At 35.2% G+C, this 11,740-nt stretch overlaps 1 protein-coding gene across 2 annotated transcripts; it reads left to right on the top strand.

The window, feature by feature from the left end:
- Window positions 1-420: 420 nt before the first annotated feature.
- On the top strand, window positions 421-7,374 carry LOC132164888 (uncharacterized). 2 transcript variants are annotated; one of them, XM_059575392.2, is made up of 12 exons: window positions 421-538; window positions 727-776; window positions 1,665-1,726; window positions 1,849-1,911; window positions 2,712-2,844; window positions 3,011-3,236; window positions 3,559-3,663; window positions 3,848-3,976; window positions 4,320-4,369; window positions 4,448-4,545; window positions 5,888-6,172; window positions 6,608-7,374. In XM_059575392.2, the coding sequence occupies exons 3-12, from the start codon at window positions 1,679-1,681 to the stop codon at window positions 7,100-7,102; spliced, it is 1,632 nt and encodes a 543-aa protein (XP_059431375.2). In that variant the 5' UTR covers window positions 421-538; window positions 727-776; window positions 1,665-1,678; the 3' UTR covers window positions 7,103-7,374. The 2 variants fall into 2 exon arrangements, with proteins under 2 accessions (XP_059431375.2, XP_059431374.2); XM_059575391.2 differs by having other exon boundaries at window positions 421-542.
- Window positions 7,375-11,740: the final 4,366 nt, after the last annotated feature.

Genomic DNA, 11,740 nt, shown 5'->3' with positions numbered 1-11,740 from the left:
TATATATATATATATATATATGAAATGTTTATGTGGTTTTCACATTACCCAAATGATTAAATATTTTCAAGAATAATGCTAAAATTCGTACTTTTCGTATCAAATATTACTAAATGCTAATGTAGCAGTATAAGAATTAAGATCCTCTTCATTTCATTTGATAATATTTAATTAGTTATAGTAAATGAGTATTTTGTCTCCTCAAAAGTGAAAAGACAAAAATATCTCTCCACTATAACAAACTGAATAATATTCAGTTCAAATAAAATTGAGAGAATTCTGCTATTGCTAACTAGTAGATAAAATTAATAATTAATTAAGATTGCCACATCAACGTTATAAAATATTATGAAAAAAAAAAAAAAAAAAGTGATTTCTATCCTTCCTTACTATTATTAGCCCAAACCAGGAAAAAAAAAAATTGGTTTCTTGCGGTTGAAGCGAACTTAGGTGGGCCATGGCAGATTCAAAAGAGAAAGCAACTGGATAATGTTCATCTATTGCTCCATTCACATTCGATAGCTCTCCCTTTCATTCTGTTGGTACCGTTTCCAATATCTTTTTTTGTAATTTCCTTTTCATTCAATTAATTCACTTTGTTTGTTTTTTCTTTGGAATTTCAGACTTTATTGGGAATGGCGTGTGGGGTTTTTTTCTTCCCTTTTTCCCTCTATAAATTTAAAATGGTTTTGATTCTGAAGAATAACATCTTTCTGGGTTTCGCAGATTTGAGTCTGTCTTTCAGTGTTTGGCCTCAAGTTTTGAACTTCGATAGCGTAAGTCACTCACTGACAGCTTTGTTACATGCGTTTAGATTAGCCTGCTGAAGAAATGGGAATGGTTTTTTTGTGTGTTTTTCCAATTATACACTGATTTTCTCATCTGGGTATAGTTGTTGTTAAATGCTGAGTTTGATTCGTTGTTTGTCTTTCTAGGTGAATGTGGAAACTGGAAGTGGCTATGCTTGTATTTGATTTCTATTTTCTTTTCTTATATTGTTTGTGATAGTCGTAATTCGTAAAGCAATGGGTTTTGTGCCTTGAAGAGAGATATGCTCATTTGATATTGCTTTTAGCTGAATGCTTTATAAGATTTGAGAGAATCAGAATATTTCAGTCCCATCCCTCCTGCCAAGATCCAAAATTGGATTATGAATTTAAAAGAGGCCATTACATTTCTCCTATTCCTCGGGTTTGACATTTTTCCATCTATTTTTGTGAATATTAACAAAGCATTATTAATTTCATCGTAAAGGTGCATTTTAACATTTTATTATAATTTGGTTCGGTGAGATTTGATTGTAAGACGTAAATCCCTCATCCCTTGAGTGCCTGAGACAATGCCTTCTCCGTATAGCTGAGCATTAAGTTTCTCTATTATGAAGGTAGGATGGATGTTAATCATCCCCTTAGGATGCCCTGCCAACTAAAAAGTCCTTTGATTTTGCAGTTTTGAGTAAATCAGACACTGTTCCGCTTAAAGATGGTTCTCTTTTCTTGAAAAAATCTTTCTGTGATTTAGGTTTTCTCTTGCCCTGTAGTCTAAGGCTTTATGTCCAATTAATAAAGCTTTTTCAGTACTAGGAGATCCCCTTTGTATGCTTCAGCTTGGATTGGAAACTGTGTCCTCTAAGTTGTGTTAATGATGTTGTTGAATGATTTCAGGTTTCAAAGAACTCATGGGAGATGTACATATCGAAACAGAAATATCTGAAATCCCTTCATCAGTGAGTACTAAAACCTGAGTATTGAGGATGGCTCAGTATATGCCTTGAGGAATCTTGATGTTTCATTCTTTGGTGTCTATTATTTATATCTTTTGTTTCTTCTTGTAATTCAATCACATCAGGTCGGACATTTTTCAAGTAATTGTTACCTCCTAGAAGTACATGGTCATCAAAAAAAGCAGTTGGTAAGACAAATTTTCTGCTGTGTGTGTCAATGTTTTTATTTCTTTACATGAACACCAATGACAAGTTAGTCTGATGGTATGAATAGATGCTGAGATATTCAGAGTTCAAAATTTGTGTAGATGAACTGGTCTGGATAGTTTCCATGCAGCCAATGGAGTAGGAGTTGCATTGACCTAAGGGATTCATCTATTGTTTGGCCACTTATCAAGAATAAAGATCATCTCTGTCTGGCAAAAGCTAAAAAAAAAAAAAAAGAAGTTATAAATCTTCAAAATGTAATTTGTGGGTGCCACAGTATTGGTTGTTCCTTCCCTATCCTATCTAAATGAGGAAGTCAGTCAAGAAGGAAGTCCTATAGCTGTACTAAGAGCCTGTTTGGGATTGCGTTTGAGAAATAGAGTTTTTAAGTCAAAAAGAGCTTTTGGGCAAAAGCTTCATTTTAAAGCTTTTGCCAAAAGTGCGTTTTGGCCATTTTTAGGCTTTTTGGACCATTAAAAATGCTTTTAATTTTTTACCAAACGAGTACTTTTTTTTCAAACGGGCCTTTTGAGTGTTAAAAGCACTTTTAGGACCCTCAAACACAATTTCAAACAGGCTCTAAAGGAAACCAATTGAGCTTCTGGATCCCGAGACTTAAGCCATCAATTTCGCTTAGCTTATACAAGGTTTACCCATGTAGAAAGTGAAAGGATTATTGGGAGATCAATCTTGTAAACCTGCAGTCTTCTCATCTATGTCGTTGTAGCTTTAGTTGATGTGAGAGCTTGTTCTCTGGATCTAATCGAGGTTGTTGTATCAGGTTCATGGTGATGCTGTGACGAACACTAGTCTTTTTATGGATGTTCTGGGATATTATTCGTTAGTGGATGACATTGTCACCCATCTCTTAACTCTGGCTAGTTATGTGAGTCACCAGTTCATTCAATTTATTGGTGAGTTTCTTCTTTGTTTAATATACACTGAAGTTGGTGACATGTATCCTTGTCATCAAAACACTACTACCTTCAAAATGTAGGATGTTTTGTAGTTCGCAGTTCTATGATCATCTATGTTTTTGAAACATAATGGCTGCATTTTGGCATACTGCTGTTATTGCAGAGGATATCGTATTTAGAGATGTCAATAGATGCTCAAAAGATTTGGGGGTTCTTTCTTCTGAACAGAATCCAAGATACTTGTGCCACAGCATTTGTAGACCTGTTGCTAGCCTTACAGTCCTGGAAGGAAAAACTGCAGAACTCAGGGAAGAATTGCTTGTAAATACAAGATCTGAAGTTGTCGAAAATAACTACAGCTATGGGGGTGTCCCTATTTTTTTTCAAGGGTAAGAACTCTCTTTCCATTAAGATTATGTATGATTGTAATGCCTACAGAAACACAGCCATGCATATTTATGTGATAGTCAAGCCAGTTTGATCAAATCTGAAATTCTCACAATCAACCTGTATGGTATTCTTAAATGCATATCCTTTCTATGAACTAGTTGTGTCTACTGAGTACATGTGTATGGGGGGCCCTCTGTTTAAGGGCTAACCACTATATGGTGCAAGATATGGTAGTATTTAAATAATGGTAGTGCAGCTCTTTAATATTTTGATTATATATTTTGGTTATCTTCATCCTTCAGTTGCTTCCTCTGGATGTAGGTTGATGCTTCCATTATTCAGTTTACGATTTGCCTGGAGGTTGGCGTTTTACTCCTGGAAACAGTCTTTTTCTTACATTAGATGTATTCAAGTGCAAGTTCAGAGGTAAAAGAAGTAGGTTTTACTATGAAAAATGGTGGGTTTATGTGCCATAATAGAGTCTGTGGATGGTCTAGTTTTTATTTCGGCTGATTTTATATTACTTTGAATTATTAATTCCACACTTTCACATTAGTTTAGCTTTGGTTTGGTTCTCATATAACATTGATACTCGTTTTGTTGTCTTCAGCATTATATTTCGACTGCATAAAACTTTGCGTGGTTCTTCTGATGACATTGGATGGTTGCAATGCACTCCTGGAGTGGCTCCTGTTGAGGATGGGACGCCAAGATTCTTGGAATTGCTTGCAAGCATAAGGTACCAGTTGAAGTTGCTAAATGTTTGTTCAAGTTCTGTTACTGAACATTGTGCTCTTTGAGCAGATGCTTTTATATCATCTGGTTAACTTTCCAAGGTCTATTTCCATCATTTTGCTACCCATAACATGTCATCATTTATGTTTGAATAGGAACTCTGGGGCTTTTTTTTTCCTTCTAACTAATGGGTGCAAAAGCTGTAGTTGTTTTCTAACAACTCTATAATCTAAGATAGTAAATTTATATTCTTGTGACTTTTTTCTTCTTCATGCTGTTTATAAAGTTCAATAATATATTCTTATATTAGTTTCTACTTCTTGGTATGTTCTGTTTTCTACTTACAGAAATGGAGAGCACAAACTTCCTAATTCATTTGTTTATCTACTAATTCCAGGTATGAGAAGATCCCTTTGTCCATAGTTTGGTTTTTATTCATTGTAAATTCAGTTGATGTGGAATTTTGACCTGGCAGGCCTCTTTAGTAATCATGGTCCCTTATATTTTGTGGGCGCTAAAAGATTCTTTTCAAAGATGGGTCTAGCTTGTCATATTGCAAAAATTCACAGTGAGGTAATAAACGGTCAATTGGTACAAAGCCAATATTGACCAGGGTGCATGAAATTCATTTGCTAACGATGTTTTTAATTCATTTATTGTTGTTGTTATCATTCTTATTTAATGACTACTTCGCTTGTGTATTCATGTGACTTCAATCTAGTGTTGGCATAAGTGATCTCTTTTGGATATTCATCATAGATTGGTGATTTAGACTAATCAATTCTAGTTTCCACTGTACTTTCCAATGAGGAAAATGGCCACACAAGTTCTTGACATATTTCTTTTTCACGATTATAATAAGAGAATCCTCCATTTAAATCATGATGAATATCACCATGATAAAAAAACATGTAGAGCTCCAGACGCTTTTGGAGTTCTTGCACTTGTCTCCTTAACTCAGCTACTTCGATGTCACATAGGTCTCTTTCACAAGCTGGAGTCAATTCAACATTTGGCCTGCGACGACAACAAGTTACCATGACAATCAAAGTTCTGATCCCAGACTCTTTTTGAGTGACCAAGGAGGCGACAAAAGCACACACTCACCCCAAGTGGATAACACCAATGGGATACAGAATCGCCACCCAAAGGATTCCGACAAGGGATATAGGGCTTAGAAACGCTCGCCACTCTAAGGAACCCACCAAAGAAAGATACAGAGCAAGGAACTCACCACCTCGGAATCCACCAAAAGTTATGAGTTAACAAGAACTATTTCTTCTCGAAAGTCAAAGGCTGATCCTAATTCAAATCACACTCTCTATATCTTTTCCAATTATGCCATGAGCTTTAAATAGACTAACTTGAAACAGCCCTCCAAGCATAGGTAATTAAAATTACACTTTCCTAGACAAAACATTTAATCTAAAACAATGAATCTTGACTGGATATAACTATCAATACTTAGAAACTATGACGACACTTAGAAGATACATTTGAGAAACCAAAAGGTATAATTAAAAACAAGAGAACTTCAATAATTTGTTGTATTCTTCCAGCTCAGACATCCTGTAGTAAAATGGCCATAACTTCTTCTAGAAAACTCCAAATTGCACTCTGTTTGATGCATTGGAAACTAGATACATAGAGCTTTCCAATGGTATATGGCTTGCTGGCTAATTATCTGGAATCATCCCAGAATTAATTTTGAAAATACCTCAAAATTGCTGGCTCACCATCTGTTATGACTTCACCATAGTGATGTTCAATTTTTATCAAGTCATTTGATTGGTTATGGAACACCCCGGTGTCAATTTTGAATTTTTCTTCCCTTCCCTCTTATCTTTTTTGTTTCCATACATGTGGCAAAACTATGCTAGTGTGACTTGTTTCTTAAGATATTTCTTGTGTGCAGGCCTCAGTGGAGCACAATGCATGGGAACTGAAGCAATATATCGAGGAGCTTTACTGGGGATCTGGGAAGCTTGTGATGTTGCTAGGGCACAGCAAGGGTGGTGTTGATGCTGCGGCTGCATTATCAATTTACTGGTCTGATTTGAAAGACAAAGTTGCTGGTTTGGCACTGGTTCAGAGCCCCTATGGCGGCACCCCTTTAGCTTCTGATATTCTCCGTGAAGGCCAGATTGCTGACAAAGAAACCCGGAGGATCATGGAGTTCTTGATATGCAAGCTAATTAAGGTATTCATTTCCTTGCCTCACCCCCCCCCCCCCCCCCCCCCCCCGCCCCCCCCCAAGAAAAGGACACAGAGAACTAAAGAATTGAAGTTTAAAGAACTTAAATTTCATTGTGGGGAGCAGTTAGATGCTAATAACTTCTTGTCTTAGGTCTTGATACTATTTCATGTCGTCTTTCTTGTAGATATCCTTTTCTGCTTCATACACCAGCCTGCTTCCTTTCCTGTTAGAATTTTCAAGTGCAAATTCTTTTTGCTGAATTTTATTTTGTGTTTCATCATCCTTTATATTTCCTGTTGTCCAGGCCAGTTTAGTTATTAGGCTTTGGTGTAGTTTTGATAAACTGTCGATGATCTCATGCTGTATAGAAGTTCTTGTTATGGTATGCTGATTTTTGTTTAATATTCTGATAATGTATATGTCAAACATCTATATTAGGGTGACATAAGGGCATTGGAGGACCTCACATATGAGAAGAGAAAGGAGTTCATCATGAAGCACAAGCTTCCTGAGAACATCCCGTTGATCTCCTTCCACTCTGAAGCAAGCATAGCTCCTGGTGTCCTTGCAACAATGACCCACATAGCCCATGCAGAACTTCCCTGGCTTCCGTTACCAAACCTTGGGAATGAGGAGCCTGATAGTTTTGGACGTCAGGTGCCTGTAGTGATTCCTCTATCTGCTGCCATGGCTGTGTGCGCACTCCACTTGCTGCTCAGGTATGGGGAGAAGAGTGATGGTCTAGTGACGTGCCGTGATGCGGAAGTTCCAGGCTCGGTTGTAGTCAGACCAGACCAGAAGCTTGACCATGCCTGGATGGTGTACTCTTCAAGGAAGAAGAATCCTAGTGAGCCTGATGCTTGTGAAATGTGTGAGGCTCTTCTTACTCTGCTTGTGGAGCTTGGGAAGATGAAGCAAGGAGAAAGGAAGTAACCCATAATTCAAAACAGGGCTTTTTTGGTCATAGCATGTCTACTTAAGTTTGCTACAATCTACATGTTTCCATAACAACAGTTCAGAAGCAATGAATGGTAGCAAAATCCAGCTACTTTAGTTGTGGATATTTTCTCATTGAAGTGCACAATGGTTTTGGAGATGAGAGGCCTATACGGTATGAAGGGTGAGAGCCCTATGGCTATGGAGTATTGACAGGGTATTGGACAAATATGAACTCTTTTTTTTTTTTTAAATATATAATCTTTTTCTTCTCCCGCCGGCGGGGGGGGGGGGGGGGGGGGGGGGAGGTGTTGGCGGTGCTGGATTGGGGATATGTATAGACTTAAAAGTTCTAAACATTATGCAGGACTTGAACTAAAGTTCATTCCATGTTGTTTCCAATTTGTCATGAGGCTAAGGATAATTGTCTTTTATTTTGTACCTCATTGAGAACTTTCTACATTTTCTGAGTTTTCAATTGAAAATATTTTTTTTAAAAAAAAAAAAAACAAAACAAAATTATTATTATTGTTGTTTTCTTATGTTTAATTGACATCTTGAAAATATGTTGTTTGGCAAATAATGAAATCCATTAATGTCTTTATCTAACTTCATATAATTAGTAATTTTTATTTACAATATGAATATAATATAGTGTAACTAGAAAATCAATCTAATAATTTTTCAGTTGGTTTTTATGGAAAAACAAAACAAAATAAAAGAATAAAATTGACCAAAAAAAAAAAAAGGCAAAATCGTATTTAGTCTCTAGGTTTTCATTTGATTTGAATGTAATCATTGGCTTTTTAATTTTAAAATTAAGGTCCTTAGGTTTTGTTCATATTTCTAATAAGATAATGGTATGTCATTTTTCACTTGTGTTTTATTTGACACATTAGCATCCAGATTAGTACCTAATATTAATGTCATGTCAGCAAGTTTTCAGTCATCCATAAAAAAATAAAAATAAAAATGAATAAGATCTATCACATCTGAATCCCCTATTACATTGAAACGAATGTAAGAGTTATATCAATTGCAGAAAAAAATAATAATAATAAAAGGCCCTGAAACTAGCGATGTCCATTATTATTTCTCTGAAAAATTAAACACCTCATGTAAATGGTATAATAGAATGAGACCTAATTTAATAAATGATGACCTTGCGATCGATGATACTTCAATTTTTTGTTTATATATATATATATATATATATATATATATATATAAAACAAGAGTAACTACTCTACTTAAGCGTGACCATAATAGTACCTATTCGCTAGAAATCAATGACAAGAGGGGCCTAGATAGTAGGAAACAATCCCAAGTGCTTCCCATTACATGATTCGACCTTGAGCACGTCCACCCACCAAATCATTAGAAGTTGGCTCGAATGCCACTAGATCACCATCCTTGGTGGTACGGATTGATATTCAATTAACCATTGGTGTGGTTCATAAGAATTTAGAATAAGGAGACTAATGGTATCTCTGCGGTTCCACCGTTTGTAAAAGAAGATAAAAAGAAAATCTCGTTAGATCATCTACACGTAAATGGGCATGAACAAAATCTAGAACTTGTTAAAACACTTAGCAAAATGGAGGATTCATATGTGATGCACAAATCTTGTTCTTTTGTTTTTATTTTTATGAATGACTTAGGATTTGCTGATATGACATTCACATTAGGTGTTGAATTGGACATTGACATGCCAAATGAGACATGTAATAAATGATAAATTATTAACTTTGATGGTAAAATAGTAGGGACTAATTTGAAATATGAGTAAAACCTAAGACCTTATTTTTAAATTAGAAACCCAATGATTAAATACAAAATAAATAAATAAATGAAAATATAGGGACTAAATATGATTCCCCATGCCCACTTCCAAAAAAAAAAAAATTAAATGCTTATAGATTATGCTATTTTAATAAAATATTTTAGATCAATTCATTGCTTACTTTCCTAGCGTTTTCTCCTTCTTCTTCTTCTTCTTTCTAACTTCCAATTTGCTTACCACAAGGGTGGTAGTTGAGTTGGTAGAAGAATTCATTTTATCCTAGTGGTCGCGTGTTCGAATCCGCTTGCGGTAGTAGATGCGTGAACCAGGTGCTACTTTGAAGGGGCTCTACTGGCTCACACCTTTGTGGAGTTTTGGTGACGGGCTCGCCTTCCCAGGCAGTAGTTATGGCTCAAACTGGACATTCCACAGCGGGTGGGAACCCCGATGGTAACGCCCAAGGGGGGAAACTACACTGGTCGCCCCTTCCCACCTTTTAGATTAAAAAAAAAAAAAAACAAAAACTTCCAATTTGCTTGTTCTTTTATTTTTTCCTATTTAGTTATTGGGATGTTTTGGGTTATGACTAATTAGGTGGTTTATTTGTTTGCTTGTTGAAGGACGGGTGGTCACGCTTGAAGTATTGTCACATGAATGATGATATCCTCTTGCTTTTTGTGGTATATATATATATATATATATATATATATATATTAAGGATTAGGAGTTCTTTTTTTCCTTTTTTTTTTTTTTTTTTTTTTTTAATGGGCAAACCACAATCAATTTGGGTGGATCTGTAAGATACCCCCCCCCCCCCCCCCCCCAAAAAAAAAAAAGCCCAAAAATATGAGCAACCCCTTTCTTTGTTCTCTCCCTTTGCTTTTTTGTTGAGAATATAATCTTTAAAGTTTCAAGGTATCATTGTTGAGAAGATACCTGAAAACTGTGAAAAACAATTTTAAAAAAAAAATAAAAATTAACAAAATAAATAAATAAATGGAACCTTAATAATGGGACATTCAACCCATCAAACCACCATACCACAAGTGACAAGTCTATTATCAACATGACTGCATAAATATTATTAATTTATTATTATACATTTTAATTTAACGGATCATACGGCCTTTCAGGTCCATTTTTGAATTGCATTAATAGATTCATACGGCCTTTCAGGTCCATTTTTGAATTGCATTAATGGGTCTCACTTTATAGGAAGCAAGCAATTCATAAATTTAAGGATACTACTGATTTTGCTTTATTTATTATTATTATTTATTTATTTTCTCTAAAAACAAAAACATTAACAAAACGAGACGTGATTGGGAGTATGCACGCCGCGAAGGAAATTTTTTTTTTTAATATTTTAATACAAAAAAAAGAAAAAAAAATTTGCACTGGCGTGCATAGCACGCCGTGTGCTATCTTGTTTTACCCTAACAAAACACAAGCGACTAAAATTACTCTCCAAATCATATTAATGAAACAACCATAACTTTGGTAGTACAACATAAAAGCGTCCCCAGCCCATTAACCTATACCCTTCAATAAATATATAGCCATACTATACAATACCCTAAATCCAACTAAGTTTATTTGGAACTTGGAATTGCTCATCAATCATTGAACCTTTTTTTTAAAAAAAAAAGAAAAAAAAAAAGAGCTGAGTTAAAGACCAAGGACGGAGGAGGGGGGAACCAGTATAGGCCATACCCCATCCCCCCTCCAATTCTTAAGAAAAATTAATTTATTCTACCGGCCTACCCGTAGCAACAAATTTTTTTGACCCTACCCCCTATTCATGATAGTGTTTTTTTACTCTGATCTCGCCAAAGATCGATGAATAAGATAAAGGTGTATTATGTAACATTTATAACACACATTATATATATATATTAAATGATGTAGTATATGTATGTAGAGTAATGTTAGGTACCATCTTTTTATCATCATAAAGCTGATGTGACTTTTAAAATCACTATTAAATTTTAAATTAACCGTACTTGAATTTTGATCTAATGATAATTTTGAAAACCACATCAACTCTAAAAGAATAAAAAGATAGTACCTAACGTGAGTACTCACGTATGTATATAATGCGGTGGTGTTAAATTAAAAGATGTACCATTGTTGCAGGGGTTGTACCGTGTGATAATCAAGTGGCTGATTTGGTAGAAATTTGGTCTAGTGGTGCCCTCTGTCACATACACGTAAATGGTAAATCGGGACAAGGTTGGTGAATTTATTGTATTTTTATTCATATAATATAATGATGTGGACCCCATTCTAATTCCTATAATTTAGAGCCCATTAAAAGCCTGGCTCTTCAATCCAACTACAATAAATCTTCCTATACCGAGAGGGACTTGGTAGGCCCAAAGCGTCCCCAGCCCATTAACTTGTACCCTTCAATTTTCTTCTGTGCAAGAATCCAAACCACCCACAATAAGCAACTTACAAAGGCAGATTTTTTTTTTTTTTTTCCTTTTCTTCTGATCCATAGAAATAACAAAGAGATCAAGTGAAAATGCTTTCAAATATTTGTTGGAAAGCGACCCATTTGGTTATTTGGTGTGTCGCATCGTTCTTCTCATGATATTTTGGATGTTGTCCAACTTGATAGAAAATTATTGATTTCATTATTTAATTAATATTCTAGGTTCTAACGCTTCTCTTCAGGTATGGGTCCAAACTCTCTCTTAATTGAAATGATGAGTGAATTGATAGAGACAAAATTCGAACTCACGACTTCAAAGAATACTACTCGATCTTCACACCTATTTATCATGAATTCTCATTTTATATTGGTTAACGTGATGTGTTTTAACTAGTTTTGTTTTTTGTTTTAATAT

The sequence above is a fragment of the Corylus avellana genome, chromosome 11 (genome assembly GCF_965113065.1).
Source record: "Corylus avellana chromosome 11, dhCorAvel1.hap1.2, whole genome shotgun sequence".
NCBI lineage: Eukaryota > Viridiplantae > Streptophyta > Magnoliopsida > Fagales > Betulaceae > Corylus > Corylus avellana.
This window is presented reverse-complemented; position numbering and strand designations above follow the sequence as displayed.